Raw genomic sequence first — 24,050 nt, forward strand, 5'->3', positions numbered from 1 at the left:
GGCTGTGTGTGTTGTTTGTTGGGTGAAAGTGCACTGGGCATCTTCACGTGCACTGTCTCTTCAAGCTGATGAAACCCTGGTGCGGTGTTCATCCTGTTATATATGGAGGCCCAGAGAGGTGAGGTCTTGCCTGAGGTGCACAGCAAGGGTGGCAGAAGGGGACCTTACACTTCTGAAGTTCTTTTTTCTCTCCATCGCACTACTTCTTCAGTAAAGAGGGGTGAATCTCCCCTCCTCTCCTCTCCTCTCTCCACTGCCCGGAAAAATCAAAAGCAGTAGACAGGAGAGGCCTGGCTGTGGGGTCTGAGGAAGGTTCTTCACTTCTCAGCTTTCGTCGTTTACCCTGGCCCCTTGGTGTCTTGGACAAGGGGGAGAGGTGACCTTTCCAGTTCCCAGCAAGGGCCTCTTCGTGAATAGCCACTGTGTCCTCAATCTAGCTTGGCTAACAGGTTGGAGTCTGGGTGGTGGTCTCCGCACAGCTGGAGAGGGAACACATCCTGAAGCTTGGGGATCACTGAGGCTTGGAGGGCAGGCAGGGAGGCATCGACGCAACGCCCCGCCTCTTTCCCATGGGCCAAGTGCCAGGGTGCAGTTCCCAGCTTTGTTCAGCAGATGGTGCCCACAGCAGCGTCGCAGCCATACGGGCCTTAGGGCTCCAAGGCCTCAGGGCAGCCCTGCCAGGTGGTTGTATCTTTTCCTCAATATGAAGAGAGCCTGGGGCCATCCTTCCTTCTTGGTACCCCGGAAATCAGTCCTCCTACCTATCTGACCCTCAGCTCTCTTTCCCCAGCAAGTCGGGGCAAGGCTGGGGAAAAACTCCTCCCTTCTCAAGGCTCCTGCCCAGCTTCCTTATTTCCTCCTGCCTGGAGGCAGCTGGGCAAGAGGGAGGGGGGCTATAGAGAGGGCAGGACAAGACGGGAGGGAGAAAAGATTCTCCAAGTTGGGAAAGAAGGAGAATACCAAGGACTTAACACTAAATTTATCACTTTTAAAAACAAGAGATTTTCCCCAAAAGTGAAGAAATAAACAAATCCAGTGTCCGTGCATTCCCAACTGCAGTCTTGATTCCAAGATACCTCCTTCACTCTCAGACCTGTTGCAGGGGAAGCAGGTAGAGAGAGAAAGTGAGTGAGAGGCCTGAGGTCCTATTGTCCCCTCCCCTGCTGGTGTGCCCAACCATCCCGTTAGGCATCTAACTTCTCATGTCTGACTCCAGTCCCTGGCCCCGTGTCCAGTCTACAAAGGGAAGGGGAGACTGTAGAATCAGAGCTCACAGGGTTATTTCATCCGTGTGTCCACTCCAGGCAGGACCACTGCTCACCAGCCTGGACAGGTGAGGATCTCCCTTTGGGTTCCAAATGCCTTTTATCAGAAAATCCATGGTCTACTTCCATCACCCATTCCAGGAGCCAGAAATCCTCAGACAGAGTCTAACCTCACTGCCTCCTGCTGCACTGTTATCCCGTTTCTCTTTGTCTGTCCTTCCGGGGAGATGCAAATCCTCTGGCCACAGACGACAGCTTTTCAGTGACTGAAGCTGGTCCTTTGTCCCCCTTTTCCTTGACTCCAGATCTTAGCCCTCACCCTCCCCACACAGCCTGCTCTCCTGCAGACTGGGCAGCCCAGCCCTGGGGTCTTACCGAACTGGCTCCCTTGGAATCCAATGGTGGTCTATGGGTTGAGGGTTCCTCTGTGCTGGGTTTCTCACTGCCCCTCTCCTGAGTGTTAGGGATGGATTCTGCAGGCTCTGAGGAGGAAGAACAGGTGGTGGGAGGGACAGGTAGTATTCACGAGGCCTTGCAGAGAGGCAGCTGCTTCTACTCACCCTAGCCCATACTTCAACAAGCCCTGAGAGGAGCCCAAGACCAAGTGGAAGGCAACGGGGCAAGACCAACAGGGTTTTCTCTGGTCACAATGACTACTTAGGTTCACTATTTTTTAAAAAATCTGCAATCGGAAATCGAAAAAAAAAAAAAACCCTCTAAAAAAAAGCTTAAAATTTGGGGTATGATCTCCAAGTGTGGCTAAACCTGACCTGAACAGAGATGAGCGTTTGATAGCCTGTTTATCCCACTTCGTGTGACCACGCATTTCCCTGCAGAAATCTTCACGTGTTCGATTACAGGGGGCTCTGCTGGGGTGTTATGGAACATATGGTGTATAGACCGTGTCACCTTCATAAAACTGGAAACATTCTGCCTTCCGGCCCACACCTGGGATAAGGACTCGTGGACCGGCAGGTTCCATTGCTTGCATACTTTGTGTTCTCTGCTGGGCCAAGGACCAGTCTCACTGAAGTTTCACACACAACCCAATGCGATAGGCGCCATCATTATCACTCTACTGATTGAGGTTAAGCTGCTGAAGACCTCTGGGCTGATAAAGTGGCAGAGCCAGGATTCCAGCCTGTGAAGGCTGCCCCCATGCCGCCGGGCTCCCCCGATACAATAGGGAGCTCTGAAGTCCAAGTTGGAAGGGGATGGTGTCATTCAGTAAAGAAAGATGAAGAGATGCAAACACACGCTGTCCATGCAAAGTTCCATACTCTCAAGACAGTTTCTGGCTACTGCTAGGCCCCTCCCTACAACGGGGAAGGCTGGCCTCGCCCGGGGTTGGTCCCTCCCCAGCCTGAACGTACTGTGTGTTTTCCCAGAGGTGCCCAGCCACGACTCCGCTGCTGTGTCTCCGATCCCAGGTGGGCAGGACTCCCGTGTCCCTGTGCTCTCGGCGGCTCCTTCAGGCTCCTCTCCCTCCTGCTGTTGCCCCAGGTGATGTTCGACCATCATCTGGAGCTCTGAGGGCAAACAGAAAGGGAGAGAGCATTGGACGTGACTGCCCAGCCTCCTCCATGGACCCTCAGATGTGACAGCCCCACTAGAGGGCCAGCACACACTGCCCGTGTGGTTTGACTTTCCTGTCTGAGATTGAACAAGGAGGGACATCTGCTGTACAATAAGGAGGGACTAATGTTAGGCAATAAAATGTACTTTTTTCAAAGGTAAGGGAGGGGAAAGGAAGAGCCTTTAAGATCAAAAGATCCTCCTGATTTGCTGGGATACCTGGTCTCCTTTGGGGTCAGGAGAAAAGACTCAATTTAGATTCAAGAAATATTTGAGTACCTCCTCTGTGCTGTGCACTATGCCGGGTGAGTTCACATACTTTATTTAACTGCCAAAGTGAGGTAGTATTCAGGGCCCCTGTAGGTTAAGCAGGTTCTCCAAGGCCACCCAGCTAGTGGGTGGCAGAGCTGGAATGCAGCCCCGGGCGGTCCAGCAACAACTCTCCTTTAATAAAGGCAGACGTAATGACTTCCCAAGGATTCCTTCCAAATGGGTCATCCTGGCCACTGCTCAGCGTCAGGCATAGCGGGGAAGAGTCTTCCGAACCTTTCATTGTGGGTGTGGTCCTCATCACCTTCTTCTGTTGCCGTGGAGACATGGACAAAGTGGACTGTGAAGGGCACAGAGCACAGGTGGGCGTCCGCCCTTCTCGCCCTCCTCCCTGCCGTGCCATGCTGTGGGACTGGAGACTGGGGGTAGGTGTGGGCTTCAGCAAGTGGGGGAAGAAAACTCCTGCTTCCTCGGCCCCCACCCCTATGATGGTGAGCAAGGAGACCGTGTATGGGAGAACGTAGAGGACCATGTGTGTACATCCACTCAAGAACATTTTGGGGGGGGTACAAGAAAGAGGGAGACAAAAGGTCCTAAGAGGGGGGGTTGAGGAATAATCTTCTAATGGGTCTGGGGGTTCTCTGTGCTGGGCTGAGCGGGAGGGGCCAGCTCACCTTGAGATGCGGGTTGGGGACCCGGTCTTCATCCACCTCTGAGGGAAGGAGGGAAAGGAGAAAGTGATGAGGATGGGAAACCCAGGGGGTCCCGCAGACTGACTTCCCAAGGGGAGGAGCCTCTGCCATCACCTCCTTCCTGATCCGTCCCTCACATCTGTCCCTAGGAAGCTGGCCCTGACTGTGGCTGTCCCCAGCCTCTTCCCTCCAGCTCCCTCCTGCTCTGCTGGCTGGCGTTACCTCCTCCTGCTTCTAGTCCTGTCCTTGCCTCTGTGGTCAGTCTGCATCTACATCCTTGCCTCAGACCTGGAGGTTCTTGAAGGCAGGCTTTGTGGTCCTTTTGTCCTTTTCCTCCCTGTCTCCTTCCAATCAGCCCCCCACCCCCGATCCAGAACTGAAACATGCCTAGGAGGGAACACCGGATAGAGAACAGCAAACTTATCGTGTGCAGGGCCCAGGACAGTCTTTTTTAGTAGTTGGAGGAAGTTGGAGACTCAGGTATCCTGAATTCCAGTCCGGCTTATTAGCGTCACTACCTCTCTTCCACTCTCTCGCCAGCGCCCCTGACATTCTCTGAGACCTTGTTCTCTCCCCAGACCTTGATGGAGACACTGGTGACCAGAATGCCAGCTGCTCCCTGAGCTGTTTCTAACCTTCCCCTTCCCCTCTGGGGGCCATGAGAATAGCTGATGGCGTTGGTCCCTCCCCCTCACAGCTGTCACCGCCTCTGGCAGTGGGGGCAGCAGCCTCTCAGTTGCTGGAGAAACCTGGAAGGCTGTTGCCACAGCAACCAACACTCTGTTGACCACCCCAACTCCTGGGGGGCTTAGGAACCAGGTTGTCTCCCCCGCTTCCTAGCACTGCTCTGTCTTTCCAAAGCGGAGGAAATCCCACTGCTAACCCAGCCACTGCTTCCCTGCCTCCAGGACTGAGGAGACCGCGGGCTCCTCAGATGTGCCCTCCTGTCTAGCACCCACCTTCTCTCACTGGGACCCAGCTGTCTTCAGCAGCCCCTACTCCCTTCAGCGACCCATCCTGGGGTTACCTGGGGATGACTGGTCACTGGTCAGCACGAGGGTGGCAGGGGTGGGGCGGCGCCTCCGGATCTGAGGGAAGAGGTCAAGTACACGTGGAAGCATCGCAGCCCCGCGCACACTCGGTAACATAATCCAGGCCGCCCACTTAGCACACCTCCAAAAGTGCCACGTTACACTGAACCCACGCTCTCCGGGTGGACGTTCTTGGGCCCATCCCTCTGCCCTGGGGACCCAGAAGACCACCTCCACTCCCTGCTTTCCCCAACCCCCTTTCTGTCTCCGCATCTCCCCGGGTCCTGGTCCCAGCTCTCCATCTCAGCAGCTATATCTGCGCTAATGCATCGATTTCTGGCCTGCTGTCCTTCCGTCCATCCTGGATCAATGGTCAGAAATAACCCGAGAGGGCACAAAACTTTCCCCTTAGTCTCCCAGACCACTCCCCAAATGGACATAAACCTGTGGTGGGCCAGCACCGGCGGAGAGCGTCCCTCGATCCCCACCCAGCCTGGGAGGACAGCACAGAGAAGGTGGGTCTGAACGTGCCTTCACTTGGCCCATGCCCCTCCCTCCCTCATCTCCTCCCTATCCTTGTACACACTGCCTTTCTGATTTGTCAGGAAATACGGCCTAGAGAAATCCTTGGCATGGTAAATATAATATGAGGAGAAGCGTGAGGCGGGACCCTGGTCAGGGACTAAAGCTAAACTGAAAAATCTTATCCTGGGCTCTGGGGTCCGATTCTAAGGAAGTAACAGATAAGAGCGGATTCCCTGCTGGGCCTCTGAGCCCCCTTTCCCTGCCTCTGTTCTTTTGTCTTGCTGCCAATAAAGTTGACTGTTGTTGAAGTCAGTCCAAGGACTCTTGGGACACGTAGTTTTTTCCGTTTCTCTGGAGGCTTGAAAGTGAAGGGTACCGTGGGGTTGGAGTCCCTGCGGCTCCCTCCAGGGCAGAAAGTGGGTATCAGCCCTAGCGGGGGGCAGGGTTAATCTGAGAGAAGGACACCTCAAAGAAGAAATGGGTACATAGAATGGGGGTAGGTTGGGGTAGGGACTGTTTTCTTAGGAGAATCCAGCAGCATCTGTTTCTGGTGGCATTTCAAGGTCCCTGGCAGTTCTGTGTGTGTGTTTGTGTGTGCATACAAGCACGCACAGCATAGACATTATCTGTGAGTCCGTCGCTGGCTATTCCTGGTGCAAACGTGCTGGGGGCCAGCAGGTGGGCAAGTGTGCTCCGTGCATGTGGGGTGAGGCCATCCTTCTCCTGAGACAGGACTCCTCTCTATTTCTTTCCTGCCCTGGGGGAGGGGAGCTGAGAGAGGGAGAGGGTGCGGTGGGGGTGGGGATTAATGGGGGTTGGGAGCCTGAGAAGGAGTCTGCAAGTTTGACAGAAAGGACCTCTGAGAGGGCAGCAGGGCTCTGTGATCTTGGACAGGTCCCTTAACCAATGTCCTTGCCTTGGACAAGATTTCTAAGCACTCAGAGTCCTTGAGGATTTTGATGTCCTACAGGAGGAGGGAGTAAAGTTAGACTTCCTGAAGTACCTCCCAGGCACCTGAACTACTAGCAAATGAGTAGGCGGTCTCCTATTTTCCATGCCCCGATCACAAATCCTAGTTCTCAAGGACACTTGGTGCCTTTGCCTCTGATTTCTTTCCAAACCAGTTATGCCAAGGACCTGGTAGCTGCGGGCACCCCTCCATCCCCTGCCACTCTGTGCTCCATAACTCAGAGTTTCCAACCCCTGCCGCCCTCTCATGTCACTCTGGGTTAGGTGTTCCTGCCAAGCCTGGAACTTTTTGCCTACACACTTGGGTAACACGGCAAGGGGGGTTGAAGTTAGACTGCAGGTAGAATTTCAGGCTGAGCAGACACAGATTTCTGAAGACGAGAGAAAAGCAGGCTGAAGTCCCAGCTCTTTTTCCCTCTGGCTCTATAGCACTGCCTCATTCTCCTCCCCTGCTCCCCAGAACCCTGGGCCAGCTGGCCTGCCATCCCCCAACACACACCTACACCTGCCACATCTAACGCCAAACAGAGGCAGGCGTCAGGCAGTGAGCACTGGCTGTGCCAGTGGAAGGCATTTCTGCTTGGAACCTCACCCCTGAGCCCGTAGCTCACACTCCTGGGCCCTTTTCCCTGGGTCTGAGGTTATCTTAGCCGGCCCCCTGCCTCTAGGCATAATAGCCTTTTCCCTGACCCCAAGGAGACGCTCCCCATGCCCCTGGCTCTCCACCCTCCTCATCCTCAGGAGGTTTGCAGTCCCACCACCCTCCCTCCTACTGTCACACCTTAGAGGTCTGGAGATCCGGCTCCCCCCACAGGCCAGGGAGAGGATGGAGACACAGGTCCCTAACCCCTCCCCACACTTTGGGAAGCTAACGTTATAGGGAGAGCGTGTGTACCCAACCTTTCCCTTCACATCAGACCTTATTCCACCAAACAGCTGGAGCAGCAGAAAGAACACTCTCTCCAGCCCATCCCAAGAGGTCAGAGTTTTCTCAGGTGGGGAGGCCCAGCCAGAGCCCTGGCAGCCGGTTGGGGGAAACAGAGAAGTGACCTTGTGGGCAATGGATAGTCTTTAGGAACAGGGATGTCTAGGCAAATGGATAGAGAACCCGAAAAGAGATGGAGCAACGAGCAAACGAGCAAATATTTGGCAAATGGGTGGTAGTAGCGACCGCGGGTGGTCACCGTCTCCACGCACAGGCTCACTCTCCCTGATACACACACTTGCTCACACAGTCTCATACACTGCCGCCTCTGCCAGGCTGCTCGGAGCTAAAAATAGGCCAGGCCCGGAGGCTGGGCCAGGGCCCTGGACTCCCACCCCTTGAGCCCAGCCCAGCACAGTGCTTCTCTCTTGCCCACGCCCAGCTAGGACCCCAGCCCCGAGAAAGCGCTCGTTCCGCGCTCCCCAGGGCCATTCTCTCCATGCCCTCCCCTTCCCGCCGCCCCCCCACCCCGCCCCATAACCGATCCAAAGGGCAGGAGATGGGAATAAGGACCCAGTGTCCAGACCTGAAGAGCGCGGAGTCAGCCTGCAGACACGACCACTCCTCTCCCCCAAGCCCCAGCCCTCGCAGTTTTCCTCAGCCCTTCTTGTCCTCACCCTCTGGGGTCCGGCAGGGTCGCCCCCAATTAAGAGCTGGGGGGGCTCTTTCTCCTCTTTCAACTCCCTCCATTACCTGCCCTCTCCCTTAGGCCCTCCGACACCTTTGGGCGCCCCTTCCGAGCTCAGAAACTCTGGCAGGGTGTTGACTGGGTGGGGGATGAAAGACTGGCGAAGGGGGGAGGGGTCGTGTCCTCAGGCAAGCCCCCTCCCCCAGGGCTGGGAAAGCAGGGAGCGACTCTCGCGGGGACCGGCTTCGAGGGCAGGCTCTCGTCCTTCAGTCCGTCTCGAAGAAGCACAGATGGGGAGATGGGGTTTCCACGGTGGGGGAGGGGAGAGAAGACCCCCACCCCCCGCAAACAGCGCGCCGGCGCTCGCAGGGGCGCACCGCCAAGGGAGGACTGAGCGGGGGTCTCGGATCGCACAGTCCAGGGGTCCCTCGTCCTCTGTGGGGCGAGTTCCCTGCCGCCCCGCCCCGCTCCGCACCTGCTCCGCCGCCTCGGGGTCAAGGTGCGGCTCTAGCAGCGGGACGGTGAACTGGATCTTCCGGGGGCTGTGGTCTTGCTCCATGACTGGGGCGGCGGCCGCTGGGCCGGCGGCGGCGGCGGCGGCGGCGGCGGCGGCGGGCGGGCAGGCGGCGGACTCGGGGCTGGGACGGGAGCGCTCCCTCTTCGCTCCGCTCCGGCCCGGCCCCAGCCGGGCGCGCTTGGCTCTCGGCTCCCGGCTCAGCGCTCCCGGCTCGCGGCCCCGGGGACTCCGCGGCCGCCGATTGGCTCGGCACCCGCCCCTCCCGGCCCCCTCCCCTTCCCCACGCCCGGAGCCTTAACCCCGTGGTGGCTGCGCCGCCGGCTGGCGGGGGTCACCGCCCCGCTGGCGGGCGAACCTGGGTCCCGGTCGCAGTGGACACAAACCGGATGGGTATGCGGGGATCCTTAGAGTTCTGGGCGGGGAGTGGAGGTGGGGAGTGGCCACGATGAACTTCTCCAGGCTGGGGCAGAATTGAGGGGCTGGGAATGTGGAGGGGCGCTGCCAGAGAGGAGGCTGCAAACGCTAGAGGAAGATTTCCTTTCTGATCTTAAAGGGGTCGCCTCATAGAGAAAAGAAAGAAAGGGGATCTAGGCTTGCAGCAGGAGGGATTAAAGTTAGACCAGGAGAGAGACTTTCCACTGAGAGGAGACTGCTAGAGCGGAGGTGGAAACTTGGAGGGGAGGCGTGGGGTCTGGGCACAGGTCTGGGTTCACTGTGCAGCGAGAGGGGGAACCGAAGACCTTAGAGGGTATCCAGAGCCTCTGTCTTGAAGTGCTGATGGCAGTGGGTGGAGGGCTCAGGGAGCAGGACCATCTGGGACTCAGCAGAAGGAGAAGTGGGTGTGGGGAGCCAGTAATGCTTGTGAAATACGTTTCTCTTCTTGCTTGCTAAATTCTGGGGATGTAAAGCAGGTGAAAGGCCTGCTGGGGAGAACGCTCCCCGGGGATGGAGAGGGAAACACCTTTGGTGGGGTGGCTTGTTTATAGATGGGGTTGGTTTCCAGTTCCACTATTGGCAGAATAGTGAAAAGGATCTGCTGTAACTGAAGGGATGGAGGTGAGACTATGTGAAGAACTTACTAGTTTGGTGTAGGACCAAGATGTCAATACTACTGAGTGAGGGAGATAGGATATTCACCGGAGCTGGTGGGCACTCTGCCAGGGGCTGGGGGCCACTGGATAGAGGGAGGAGAGGTGCTGGGCACAGAGGAGGGCAGGGCTGGATGAATCTTTGGGGGAGGGAGCTCTGAGGGAGGGGCTGGGCAGAGGCCGGGGCCAGAGATCTGTTTCTTTAGTCTTAAACTGAGCAACTGGCACGTTCAGTACAGATTGATGCCTGGTTCTCTGGGAACCCTGGGATCATCCTCTCCTCTAAGTGGTCAGCCTAAATCCTCAGTTGCCTCCTTTTCCAGGCAGCCCTTCCCTGGCCTGGATTTCACATTGCCCCTTTCCATCTTACCTCCCCAAATAACCTCCCCTGCCCTTCCCCCTAACCGTATCCCTTTACACAAAACAGGTCTGGCTCACTTTTCTCAGGGCAAGGCTGGGGCTATAGGCACACAGTGGGCCAGCCAGACCTCTATCTGCTGTTAATTCTCTCCTGTTTTGCTGTCGCTTGGACTCCAGAAATGACCCCCTACACCCAGCCTACACATGCATGGTCCCTTTGTGCTCTCTTTGAGGTAGCGGGGCCATTCTGGATAACAGCTGGTTGGATCCTCAGATCCCTCCCTTCCAGTTGCTCCCCTCCCCGCAGGTGACATTGGAAGGAGGGTGTTTGAAGGCACTGAAGCCAAGAAGATGAGGCTAGGGTGGGGGACAAGGGGGCCCAATAGGACCCAGGTGCTCTCTCTGGCTTTCCCTCCGCTCACCCATCTCCTAACTACACATACACAGAGCAAGGTCCAAGGTGTCCTTTAAATAGGTGACTTGTCCCTCCCCTACACCATTCCACCAGGACCCTGGAACCTGGAACTTGAAGCCAGGACTCCCACACCCCCATCTCTGGGGACTCAGATGCCCCTCATTGAGGCTTGATTTCCACATTTGTAAAATGGGCAGAATTGTCCCTACCTGATAAGGTTCAGTATCATAGGAGGTAAGGCACCTGGCACATAGAAGGCCCTCAATTCATTGATACCTGCTCTTATTATTGTCACGTTATCTCCTGGCAGGACAGCAGAGTTAGGGGAGTCACCTTTCCAGGTTCTCAAAAGAAGACCCTCCACAGCCACCCCAGTCACCCAGTTTGCCGTATTCCCTTCAAACTTGGGTTTGGTCATGGAAATTCCTCCCAAAGGCTCACATCCACACTTCCATTTCCCTTCTCAAGCTCCAGATCCTCAGACTCCCTTCCGCTGAAAGCTCCAGGTCAGGAGAGGGCCCAGAGCGCTCAGGCTTTGGAGAGATGGCTGATGGGGGCTGTGTAGGACAAGGGTTCCTGGGAGCAGCCAGCGCTGGGGTAGAGGCAGAGGAGGGGAGAGAGCGGGGAGGGAGGACAGGCAGCTCCTGCTTCTGGCAGGAGCGTGGGGGTGGGTGGGCAAAACGTTTATGGGTAGCGGGGAGGGGAGTGTGGCTGGCTGCAGCCTCTGGTCCTGGGGTTGCTACACAAGTTGGAAGGGGTCTGTCTGTGAAGGCCTGTGATGTCGTTTTGACCTTTCTTATCCCCGGAGCTGGGTGGGTGACTGTGGTGCCTGTTGGGCTTGTGGGTGGAAGAAGACGTGGGTCGCTTGCACATGAGGCTGGGAGTTGCAATGCCTGCTCTTGGAGCCCTTCCTAGAATGAGTAAGAGCGGAGCCTGCCCCGTCCCTGGCTTGCACGTGTCTGTGCAAGGTGTGCTTGTGTGTGTGCAAGCGTTCACATCCCTGCCGCAGTCCCGGCCCCACCGGCGGAGCAGCAGCTGTTCCACGTGGTGTACTTCTGGGTCCATGAAATATTTAAGGTTACAGGGATGTGACTCGGTGATGCAATTGCTTCACAGCTCCCGCCCGCCCCTACTCTCCAAGCTGGACTCTGGCTTAATGTGGCGGCTCTTTGTGGCTCTCAGCATTTCTGCTTTTATTTGTCTGTCATCCTCACCCCCCACTAACCTTCTCCTGCGTTAATTTACTAATCCCCACACCCAACCAGGAAGGAGGGCAGGAATTATGATTAGAACCCAGGAGGCCAAGCCCTTACCTCTATCTTTGAGTCTCCCTGCTGGTCAGTGTGGCAGGGCTAAACTCCTGCCTGTTGAAAACATGAGGTCAAATAAAATTCAAAAAAAAAGAAAACATGATGCATGCGCACTTTCCACGCATTCAGCTCTGAGGACTTTATACACCCAAAGGAGTAATGACCCTATCCAAGTGGTCCCCTGGGAAGCCATATGCTCCTACCAATTTGCCGCAGTTTCTCAAACATTTCTGGAAACTCCTTTGGAATCATCTCAGAACTGGTGGCATCTGCTCTGAAAAATCCTTCCTGGGGAGCGAATCTTTGTCCTTTGGGGTGGTTTTGCTCTTCTGGAAACGAGTGAGAGTCTTTAGGGGTTGTGCCTTGTGAAGAAGGAGGGAAACCAGGTGAGGAGCAGAACTGGATCTAGAACTGAGGTGCGGGTATCCTGCAGTGAGGCTGTCTGCCCCCTGGGGCTCCAAAGCCCATCTAGAAGCCATGTCTGCAAGAGAAGTTTCCAGAACTTCTTGTGAGCCCCAGCAGCACCGTTGGAGTAGATGTGTGGCCTCTCAGGGGATGACTTGGAAGGCCCAGCCTTCTCCAGCTGCATGAGTGCTGGTTTGCCTGTAAAAAACCCCATTGTTGCGATTCTGCCAGGCTTGGGTGCACACCCCCTTGCAGATGGCAGTGTTGGGAATGGGGCCAGAGCTGGTGACTCAAATCGAGGGGATGCTCATTTCCAAAATGCTTTGCCTCTTCTTGAACCACAAACTGGTAGAGGTGGAAGAGACGTAAAGATCAGTCAACCCAACCTCCTTGAGCTAGAGAGGGGAAACTGTGGCCGAGAGAGAGGAAGCAGCTCTCCCGAGGACTTGAACCCATGCCAATGTTTTCCCCAATAAGCCAGATTTGGAGGCAACGGCTGAACCTGAAGCAGGGGCATAGACCAGAGGACCTCTTGAAATGCATTTTAACCCTGTGATCATCACTAGTCTAGAAGACCCGATCCCTCTCCTTCCACCCCAGTTCTCTAACAGGTTGAATTTATACTTCCAACCAATCTTTATCAGGTATTCATATGTGCCAGGCATCGTGCTAAGCACTGGGGATACAGTGGAGCACAAAACAAGTACATTCTCTGTCCACTGGCATCTTACAGCCTAGCAGGGCTCCGGGTGGATTAGGGTAACTAGGTAATTATAAATGACAAATACTGCAAAGTGAAAGTACAAGAATGAGGTGCATCAGGGAAGGCGGAAGGTCAATGACCTCTGATTGCTCGGATAACCGTCTCCTGGGCTCAAATCTTAGCTCTGCCACTTTGGGCAAGATGTTTAACTTCTCCGAGCCTTCGTTTCTTTATCTGTAACTAACAGGTATCTCTATTATCCTAGTGAGGGTGGGATAAGGTGATGTCCACAGAGTGCCTAGCTCAGTGCCTGGCGCCCATCCAGCCCTTGTGAAAGGAACGTGAGTAACGAGGAGATCATCTTAGCTAATGTTTTCTCCTTTGACTCTGGAAAAGGCAGGGATGAAGAAATGGGAGCTTCAAAACTTTCAGAATTGGGAGGGGGTCTGCAGAACACCCCCTGCCCCTTTTTAGCCAGACCCTGCTCTTCCCACCCTTGCCTGGTCAGCTGTTCTTGATGGCCAGCTGTGTCCTCATCAGCACGGATGACCACCCTGCCCTGCTAATTAACACCCGCCCTGTTAATGATTAAATCTACTGACTTTGACTTGGGGGTGGGATGGAAAATTCCCCAGCCACACGCCGGGACTGAGGTAGGTTACTGGGAGTAGGAGGGAAGGGCCCCCTGGGCTCTGGGTGCGTTGTTGATGGTAGGTGGCCGGGGAGCAGATGCCTGGTTTTCTCCCGGGGGCTACTCAGCAGGGGAGTGTGCTTGGAGAGGGTCATTTGAAAGTCGCAGCCCATCCTCCTCCTGCACTCCTAACAAGCTTGGCGGAGGGCACTGGGCCCCAGCCCAAGCCTTGGCATTCCTCTTGCCGGGGGTTGGCCATTGAATACTGCTATAGCCGGAAGGACAGGGGGAGATGGTGTATTAGTTCCTAGGGCTGCTGTAACAAAATACCACTAACTGGGTGGCTTAAAACAATGGGGCTTTATTCTCTTACAGCTCTGGAGGCTAGGAGTCTGAAATCAAGGTGTCAGCAGGGCCACGCTCCCTCGGACGGCTCTAGGGCACAATCCTTCCTTCTCTCTCAGCTTCCGATGGCCCCAGGTGTTCCTGGGTTTGTGGCAGCGTAACTCCAGTCTCTGCCTCTGTCTTCACATGGCTCTCTTCCCTCTTGTGTGCTCTCTGTGTCCTCTCTCCTCTTCCTGTAAAGACATCAGTCATTGGATTTAGCACCCACCCTAAATCCAGGATAATTTCATCTCAAGATCCTTAATTAATTACATCTGCAAAGACTCTGTTTCCAAATAAGGTCACATTCTGAGGTTCTGGGTGGACGTGAATTTTTTTGGAGACACTCTTCGGCCCGCTACAGATAGTGAGATTGCCCGGCAGTTCGGCGAGGTGGTGAGTGCTCTAGAAGGCTGCGCCAGGGCTGGTACAGGAGACCAAGGCTCTGGGTCCCCCCCCTCCCCCAGAAGTAGAGGAAGTGCTCAGGACCCGTAGGTGGGGTTGGACTGGGTCTCAAGAGGCCTAGAAAGAAAGGCTACTGGTGGTACAGAGGCAAAGGGATGGGAGTAGGGCTGTTCTAGTTTGGAGTCAAGAAGGCTGAGGGGACTTTGAAGGGAAAATTCTGGGTCCCTGTAATTTAGTCCCATTGGAGGGGAGAGCGTAATTCCCATTACATTATATATTGTATATCGTACATATTCTATATTGTATATTGTACATGTTATTGTGTATATTATATACTATATATTATATGACAACCACAACTTTTCATGTAATAAAAGAATGAAGTTGCATTTTGGTTACCTGATAAGTTTGATTTCATGATGCAATCCTTTATACTTTATTGGGCCAGTGGGCAGAGAGAATTGACTCTCTTGCTCGTGGGAGAAAACCCAGGAAAGCTTCTTAACTATTCTGCTCACTCTTAGATAAGAGACAGGCTCAATTCAGAGATTAGAATGACCCGGCCAAAGTATGAACCAAAACGTAAAACTGTTTATTTTTTGCCTTGCTATCCTTAGTCTTTTTTTTTTTTATTGAAGTCTAGTTGATTTACAATATTGCATTAATTTCAGGTGTACAGCCTAGTGATTCAGTTTTTTATTTTTTTTACAGATTACATTCTATTACAGGTTATTACAAGATACTGGACATAATTCCCTGTGCTATACAGTGCATCCTTGTTGCTTATCTATTTTATGTAGAGCAGTGTGTATCTGTTAATCCCATACTGCTAATTTCCCCTCCTCACCCAGCCCTGCCCAGTGCGGGTGGTGCAGAGCAGACAGGAAGGGGTAGGTGAGTTTTTCCACCCTTTGGCACTCAGCCTCCTTCTCCATCAGCTGGCAGTGTCCTCGCCCTTCCTCGCCCTTCTGATGTTCTCTGGTGACCATTCTCTCCTGGGTGCTCTCCTGGCTCCTCAGAGCTTTGCCATCAGCTCTGTTTACCTGTGTTTCCTTATCCTAGAAACTTGAGCCCCCTTCCTCAGCTGCTGGGGTCTCTTTGTCCCTTGAGGAAGCCCTATTGGACAGCACCCAAGATGCATGCATGGGGATACACCTGTTTCTCCTCCAGGACCCATAGTTGGTTCTTCCTTTGCCAGGCAAACTCTGGGAGCCCAGGCTGTCCCAGAGCGTCAGCTCAGCCAGCCTGCCTACACGCGGTTCCCTGGTGCTTGTCTCTCCTTCTAAACTTCTGGGAGGCATCCAGCCCCCAGGACATGCTTCTCCCCACCCTCGGGGCCACATATTCAGCTCTTGGGGTAACCCGTGCCAGCATCCACTAGGTCCCCTTCCCTTCCTTGGGAGAGAGGGGATGGGGCTCACAGCACAGCTCCCTCCATGCATTTCCTCCTTGCAAAATCCTCCCTTTGTTACTGGATGCAATGGGTCCATCGCTTGGGATGCTTAGCCAATGAACACGCCAAGTACTTTTGATTAAAACAGACACATTTATTACTTGTGACAAGTAAGGAGACAGGGAGATAGCTCTCAAAGCCTTGTCTCCCAAAACATCAGGATCAGGGAAGTTTTAAGCTACAGGTGCACGCACATTCATGAACGGTCGAGTGTGATCTTCCACGTAGAAGTAGAGTTCCAGATGCGCTTGTGCAGTATGACACGTTCAAACATATGTTGTGCGTTCCAAAATGGTGGCAGTCCCTGCCCTTGGAGTGGAGATTTTAGCATTGACGTGAGGCAAAGGGCGCTCTAGGCTGACAAAATCCAGGCACCTCGTTGAGTGAAGTCACGAGGGTCAGCAAAGGTCAGTATTGTCATTCCCTGGGCTCCAGTGATTCTGGTGGTTGAGTGGTTGAGGGCTTTGGATCCTACAGAACAGCTCAAGAATGTGCTTCAGGCTGACCTTTACCTTTGAAAGAGAACTGGGTGTCTTTAAGGCTGATTTATTATCTTTGCTATGGTCACTTCACTTTCTGATAATAGTTTCTGCATTCTTTTTTCTTTTTAAAATCATTAATTATTGAGACTGATTCTTTCCACATGAAGACCTAGGAGCCCATAGTTCACCTTTCTCCGAATCATCAGTAAAGAGAACAGAGAGGGGTTCTGAAATGTTTGCTCTGGTTCTTAACGTAAGCTTTTCCAGGGCGTGTTAATGCTTTCTCTTATTGCCTGGTACTCTACTTCTGCAAGATATGACATACTCTGGTTTAACCCCATCCCTTCCTTGTCACTGTCTTGCTAACACCTTCTCTCTCTATAATGATGCCTTTCTGTCTCCTTGATCTGGCTGAGGGGGTCAGAAACTAGTTCTTAAACACTTCTTTTGAAATTCTTCCTATGATGATTTGGTGCTTCTCTTTGAAACTCCATCTATTGTATCTTCAACTGGTGCCCAGTTGAAATTCTAATTTTAATATTCTGTTGCAAAAGCATCTGGGACAGTTACGATTGTGCCGGGAGAGAGGGGCATCAGGTTTTAAATTCATACCAGCATCTTCTCTGTGTGGGGAACAAGAGGACGTCAAGTGAACGGCCCTGAGGTGGAATGGCCACCAGAGGGCAGCAGATGCTGCTTCAAACCCTGTTTCCTTCCTTGGACTCACTGGAGCTGGATTGTTTTATTCAATTCCCAGAGACCAGGTGCCGCCCAGGTGCTGGGTCACGTGGAGGGGCTGAGCTCTCCGGATATCTCAACCGGCTCTTCAATGTTGATCCTGCTTTCTGACTTTCTGCAGTCTAACCACCATTCTGCCAGTTGAAGGATCAAAGATGTCAGTCTGCATTTGACAGTAACAGCCAGTTACTAAACACCTACACTGTAATGGGCTTGGACATTAAAGCCATACTTCCTGGGCTTCCCTGGTGGCGCAGTGGTTAAGAACCCGCCTGCCAATGCAGGGAACACGGGTTCGAGCCCTGGTCCGGGAAGATCCCACATGCCGCGGAGCAACTAAGCCTGTGCGCCACAACTGCTAAGTCTGCCCTCTGGAGCCTGCGGGCCACAGCTACTGAGGCCCGTACGCCTAGGGCCCGTGATCCACAACAAGAGAAGCCACCGCAATGAGAAGACGGTGCACCGCAACGAAGAGTGGCCCCCGCTTGCTCCAACTAGAGAAAGCCCGTGCGCAGCAACGAAGACCCAACGCAGCCATAAATAAATAAATAAAGCCACACTTTCTGCCCTGGAGAAGCCTAACCAGTGCTGTGAACAGATGTGATGGAATGCAAAAGAGCAACTTCTGCTGCAGAGGCAGGAAAAAGGGCTTTGTATCAAACCCCTAGAACCAGAGAGCAGGCTGATGGTTGCCGGGGAGTGGGGGTGGGGAAAATGGGTGAAGGGGGTCAAAAGGTGCAAACTTCCAGTTATAAGATAAATAAGTTCTGGAGATGTAACATACAGCATGGTGACTATAGTTATACTGTATTGTGTATTTACAAGTTGCTAAGAGAGTTGATCTTAGAAATTATCACACACACAACACAATTGTAACTATGTGAGGTGATGGACATGCTAACTAAACTTATTGTGGTAATTACTTCACAAACTATACATATATCAAATCATTACATTGTACACCTTAAATTCATGCAATGTCGTATGTCAGTTATATCTCAATAAAGCCGAAAAAAGAAGCAGTCAGGGCTTTGGGAGCACTGAGGAAGGGACAGGAGCTGGAGAAGGCTTCGTGGAGGAGGGGGAGGGGAGTTGGGTTTGTTTAAGGATGAGCAGGACTTTGGGAAGTTGGGAAGAAGAGGTGTGAGCTAAGGGGGAGCCAGATGGACAAATCCTGGGGGACAAGGAAGTTGACAGGTGATAAGGGAGGTGAGAGTTAGCAGAAACTGGAGGGTCATCAGGGCTGCGCTTGAGGACTGAGGGGAGACTGGGGCCCAGTGCGGGAACTTTGGAAAGACTCCATTTTCTGCTGTCCCAGAAGCAGAGCTTCCTTTTCCATTCTCCAGTCTCCAGGAAGAGGGTCTGAGCCTAGATGACACGAGGATTTTATTGAACTTGGAAGTTTCGGAGAAAATGGGGAGATGGGTGCCTTGAGCTTCTCAGAGAAGAAACGCTTGAAGGATTTGGTGTTGTCTAGCCAGGATTAAAGACGACTCTGTCAGGGATGGGTGATCTTGCATAACAGGAGAAGTGAGGGCATGGGCTTTGGATGGAGTCAGATGGGTCCTGGAACAAATCCTCATTCTTCCAATACCTGGGTGACCCCGGGCTGATGGCTTTACTTCTCAAGTTTATTTCCTAATCCCCAGAATGGGAATAATAATTCCTACATGCTAGGGGTGCTGCAAGGATTGAATGAGATAATATACATAAAATGCTTAGCACAGTGCCTGGTAACCATTCATCAAATGGCAGAATTTATTATTAGAATACTTGCCTTCATATGTTTAAAGGTTGTCACATGGGCACAACCAGCTCATCTCTGCTGGTCCACCAGACTGAACTAGCAATGCTGGTGTGAAGGAGACAGATTTGGCCTGGCTGGAAGGAAGAACTTCTTATAATCAGAGCTGCCCAAGCCTGGAAAAGGCTGCATTATGTGTAAGGAGAGCTCAGTCTCTGAAGTACCCAGAGGCTGTCTGGGAGCTCCTTACATTAGGCCCAAAGCTGGACCTTTAATGACTCTTCCTAACTCAATTCTCTGGGATCCTGGGTTGTTCTGAAACTGTGCATCAGTATCTATGAATGGAAGATTCTGTGATTTCCCTTGGAGGAGAAGGGCCCCTGGAACAGGGGAGATGGAACCGGCAGTGGAGAGAACCAGCGTCTGTCCTGGTCCAAGGCCAGATGACCGGAGGCCTTAGCTTTCTGGTCTCCTCGGGTGAGGGAGTGCAAGCAGGAGGCTCTGTGGAGGCTGCCCTGTCCCTCCTCTTCCCTCCACGTGATGGAGTTCCATATTCTGTGTAGGGAGTCTGGGAGTGGTGGGGAAGATTCTTTTTAAAGACACTTCTCTCAACCCCAATAAAAGAAATTCCCAATGCCGGGGTCCCCCTCCCTGTGCATGTGTTGAGAAGCCCTTTCCGAGACACAGCCTCAGGCTTCCGCAGTGCAATGCCTGAACCTCTGATGCTGTACCTTGTTCTCTGGGAATGTGGTCTCCTCATCTCTGCATAAACCCTGTAGAGGCTGGGGAAGAGAGCACCGGGCCTTTGAGCAAAGGCTTCTCAGCCCTTCCCAGGATCTTTTCTTCCCAACCACTCCGACAAAGGGAGACCCTTTTCTGCTGCCCCCTCCCTGTGCCCCTTTCCATTAGAGGAGAGGACTTTGCTCCCTTCTTCCGCAGGGGGTGGCCATCTGAGTGATGGCCTTCTCGTTTCTCTCTGTCCCTTACTTGCTCCTTCCTAGGAAAGGAGTAGCTAATTTCACCATTCATTCATTCCCTCATTCAATTCACTCATGAATTCAATTGGGCTTCATTCATTGAACTCTGTTTGCCCAGTTATTATTGTTCAAGGCACCAGGGAGAAAATGGTGAATACTAATGATTGACAAGTTCCCAGGTTTCATGGAGCTCACATTTTTCTGAGGTAGAAAGCATATACACAAGTAAACAAGTGTATAAATAGGATAATTTCAGACTATGATAAGTGCAATGAGGGAATAAAGAGAGTGAGGTGACGGAAGTAACGGATGGGAAGGGAGGTGGGGCTACGCGCTGAATGGGGTGGCCACGGAAGCTGTCTCTGAAAAGAGACATTTGAGCTGAGACCTGAAGGATGGGCGGGAGTCAGCTAAGCAAAGAGCAAGAGGAACGGGGTTCTAGCAGAGGGAACAGCCCTGAGGAGGAAAACCCTGAGCTGGGAAAGATGCTGTGTGTCCCAGGATCATGAAGGATGCCAGCGTGGCCATGAGGTACTGAGTAGGAGAGTGGAACGTGAGAGGTTGGGGGGATATAGGCGGGAACATGTCGGCCCTGGGAAAGGGGTTGGATTCTACATGACGTGCAACTGGTAAACATCTAAGGGTTTAAGCAGCAGACTGGCTGACGTGATATGATATACACCTTAAAAATATCACTTGGGGCTTCCCTGGTGGCGCAGTGGTTGAGAGTCCACCTGCCGATGCAGGGGACATGGGTTCGTGCCCCGGTCCGGGAAGACCCCACATGCCACGGAGTGGCTGGGCCCGTGAGCCATGGCCGCTGAGCCCGTGCGTCCGGAGCCTGTGTTCCGCAACGGGAGAGGCCACAACAGTGAGAGGCCCACGTACTGAAAAAAAAAAAAAATATATATATATATATATATATATATATATATGTATCACTTGTCTAAATGCTGAATGGAGGGTGGTTTGGAAGGGGTAGGAGTAGAGGCAGAGGGCACTGCAGACATCTGAGTGATGAATCATGGTGGTGGAACTAGGGAGACGAGAGAGAGGGAGGAAGTCAAGGTATATTCTGGAGGTAGAGTTCAAGGCCTTATTAATGTGGGCATTGAGGGAAAAGCACAAGTCAAGACTGACTCAGGTTTTTGGCTTGAATAATTGATTATATGGAGGATATATTTAGTGAGCTAGCAAGATGAAGTGGACAAGTATATTAAGATATTAGTTCAGATGCAGTAATAAGGTCATAATACTGCAGCTTTAGCAGAAGTTAGACAGGGGTACTAGGGTGGCTCCACGATATTCAAGACTCAGGCTTTTTCTATTTTGCAACTTTTTAAAAATTAATTAATTCTTTTGTTTATTTATTTTTGGCTGCGTTGGGTCTTCGTTGCCACTCACTGGCTTTCTCTAGTTGTGGCGAGCGAGGGCTACTCTTCGTTGCGGGGCACGGGCTTCTCATTGCGGTGGCTTCTCTTGTTGTGGAGCATGGGTTCTAGGCATGGGAGTTCAGTATTTGTGGCACGTGGGCTCGGTAGTTGTGGAGCACAGACTTAGTTGCTCCGCAGCATGTGGGATCTTTCAGACCAGGGATCAAACCTGTGTCCCCTGCACTGGCAGGTGGATTCTTAACCACTGTGCCACAAGGGAAGTCCCACAACTTTTTTTTAACATGTGACTTCCATTTAGTGGCCTACAATGGCTGCTACAGCTCCCACCTCTTCATCTCATTCCCATCAGTGGGAAGGGGAGCAAAGAGAAGGGGAGGACACATTCCTCTTCTATCAAGGATCTCACACATAACTGCCCTTATCATATTTTCTCATATCCTACTGGCCACAGTCTAGTCACATGGCCACATCTAGCTGCAAGGAATCCTGGGAAATGTAGTCATTAGTTACATGGAAACAATAGCAGAGTCAGTAGATTGGAGGTCCGGACAAGGTGAAAGAGTTGTTACAGCTGGACTTCTAGAGCAAAAGAGATGAAAGGTCAGGAGGTTGTAGACGGAGGATGGGATTCCTGAACTGGAGATTTAGGAGGTTACTGGAACAAAGAGTAGGCTGAGGTACAAAAGTCAAGGGCTGAGAAGTCAGAGTGGATGAGAGGTCATCTGTGTGAATGTTGAACATCAGGAATGGTGAGAGGAGCAGGTGGGGAGAGGAAGGCCAAGTGCTGAGGTTGTCAGTCAATGAGGGGCAGTGGGGTAGAAGCAGAGATGGGGAGCAAGGAGGACGTCCCTTCCCACCTTCTGGCTCTGAGGTTAATGGCGGTAAGGGAGACAGCGGCTTCCACTTGGGAGTCTTGTAGATGCCGTGGGATTCTTAGGAAATCTTAAAATGTCACTTAAGATCAGGCACTTGAGAGAACATTCAAAACAAGACATTGGCTCAAGGAGTTTGCTGATCACAGATCAGCAATTCTATAGGGCACAGGAAAAGGGTTTGGGAGAGAGAGGCAGAGGACTGGGTTGGATTAGGGACAGACAGAGTCAAATGGAGATGGGAGTCTGGATAATAGCGTCCCGGAGGCTATGGTTTTGTTCCGGTGATGACTGAGGAAAACAGAACAGGCTTGACAAGAGTGACACAGTTGATCATCTTCCCCTAAGAGCACTTGGGATAGGATAAAGACCTGAGTATCTAGCTGGATGGTTGGGGCCTCTGGTTGGAGTAACCAATTCCTGTGGTGCCAAGAACTAAGGGGTGTGAGTAGTGGCCAATCCCATAGGAGCAGGAGATGTGTGGTAGCAGAGTAATGGCCCCCAAAGATGTCCATGTCAAAAAAACCCCCCAAACAAACCCAAAAAACAACCCAGGGGGCTTCCCTGGTGGTCTAGAGGTTAAGACTTCCACTGCAGGGGGTGCGGGTTCAACTCCCCAGTCGGGGAGTAGCACATGCCATGCAGTGAGGCCAAAAAAAACCCCCCAGAAAAACAAAAAACAAAAATACCTCAAAGATGTCCATGTCCTAATCCTCAGAGCCTGTGAATATATTAGATTATGTGGCAAAGGGGAAATAAGGATTTGGATGGAATTAACGTTGCTGATCAACTGGTTTAAAATAGGGAGATTACCCTAGATTATCTGGTTTAGTCCAATGAAATCTCAAGGATCCTTAAGCATGGAAGAGGGATTCAGAAGAGAGAAACAGATTGATAGCAAAGTGAGAACCTGGATGGATGTTGCTGGGTTTGAAAGTGAGAGAATGGGGCCATGAGCCAAGGACTGTGGGTGACCTCTAGAAGCTGAAAAGGTTACAAAAATGGATTCTCCCCTAGAGCCTTCAAAAAAGGAGTGTGTTCCTGCGGACATCTTGATTTTAGCCTAAGTGAGACCCATCTTAGACTTCTGAACTCCAGAACTACAAGATAATAAATTTGTGTTGTTTTAAGCCAGTACATTTGTGGTAATTTGTAATTAGAAATTGTAATTAGAAAACTAATACAACTCCCTCACACCATACACAAAAATAAACTCAAATGGCTTAAAGACTTAAATATAAGACATGACACCATAAAACTTCTAGAAGAGAACATAGGCAAAACACCCTCTGACATAAATCGTAGCAATGTTTTCTCAGGTTAGTCTCCCAAGGCCATAGAAATAAAAGCAAAATACAAACAAACAAACAAGAAAACCCAAACCAAATGGGACCTAATCAAACGTATAAACTTTTCCATAGCAAAGGGAACTGTAAACAAAACGAAAAGACAACCTATGGAATGGGAGAAAATATTTGCAAATGATGTGACTGACAAGGGCTTAATTTCCAAAATATACCAACAGTTCGTACAACTCAATAACAAAAAAAACTAACAACTTGGGCAGAAGACCTAAATGGACATTTCTCCAAAGAAGACATACAGATGGCCAGTAGGCACATGAAAAGATGTTCGACATCACTAATTATTAGAGAAATGTGAATCAAAACTACAATGAAGTGTCACCTTACACCGCTCAGAATGGCCATCATCAAAAAGTCTATAAATAACAAATGCTGGAGAGGGTGTGGAGAAAAGGGAGCCCTCCTACACTGTTGGTGGGAATGTACCATAAGTTGGTGCAGCCACTATGGAAAATGGTATGGCGATTTCTTAAAAAATTAAAAATAGAGCTACCATACGATCTAGCAATCCCACTCCTGGGCGTACATCCAGAGAAAACTCTAATTCAAAAAGATACATGCACCCCACTGTTTATAGCAGCACTATTTACAATAGCCAAGACATGGAAGCAACCTAAATGTCCACGGCCAGATGAAGGGATAAAGAAGATGTGGTGTATATATATATATATATATATATATATATACACAATGGAATATTAGCCATAAAAAAGAATGAAATAATGCCATTTGCAGCAACATGGATGGACCTAGTGAAGTCAGAAAGAGAAAGACAAATACCATATGGTATCACTTATATGTGGAATCTAAAATACGATACAAATGGACTTATTTACAAAACAGAAGCAGATTCACAGACATAGAAAAC

General features: G+C 51.7%; 1 protein-coding gene across 2 annotated transcripts; it reads right to left on the bottom strand.

The window, feature by feature from the left end:
* Nucleotides 1–965: 965 nt before the first annotated feature.
* Nucleotides 966–8,746, bottom strand: PPP1R1A (protein phosphatase 1 regulatory inhibitor subunit 1A). Of its 2 annotated transcripts, none has more exons than XM_082666353.1 (7): nucleotides 8,416–8,746; nucleotides 4,830–4,890; nucleotides 3,785–3,822; nucleotides 3,387–3,420; nucleotides 2,639–2,794; nucleotides 1,641–1,747; nucleotides 966–1,093 (listed from the first exon to the last, which is right to left on the bottom strand). In XM_082666353.1, the coding sequence occupies exons 1-7, from the start codon at nucleotides 8,497–8,499 to the stop codon at nucleotides 1,088–1,090; spliced, it is 486 nt and encodes a 161-aa protein (XP_082522479.1). In that variant the 5' UTR covers nucleotides 8,500–8,746; the 3' UTR covers nucleotides 966–1,087. The 2 variants fall into 2 exon arrangements, with proteins under 2 accessions (XP_082522479.1, XP_082522480.1); XM_082666354.1 differs by having other exon boundaries at nucleotides 3,387–3,450; nucleotides 8,416–8,714.
* Nucleotides 8,747–24,050: the final 15,304 nt, after the last annotated feature.

The sequence above is a fragment of the Grampus griseus genome (assembly GCF_964374135.1).
Source record: "Grampus griseus genome assembly, chromosome: 11".
NCBI lineage: Eukaryota > Metazoa > Chordata > Mammalia > Artiodactyla > Delphinidae > Grampus > Grampus griseus.

What these genes read in the sequence shown, in the direction of transcription:
- PPP1R1A (XM_082666354.1), bottom strand. Translation starts at nt 8,499, where the DNA reads ATGGAGCAAGACCACAGCCCCCGGAAGATCCAGTTCACCGTCCCGCTG. An exon ending in CAGTGACCAGTCATCCCCAG is followed by an intron (nt 3,823 to 4,829) that starts GTAACCCCAGGA and finishes TCCTTCCCTCAG; the next exon opens with AGGTGGATGAAGACCGGGTC. An exon ending in CACCTCTGGGAAAACACACA is followed by an intron (nt 1,748 to 2,638) that starts GTACGTTCAGGC and finishes CTTCCTCCTCAG; the next exon opens with AGCCTGCAGAATCCATCCCT.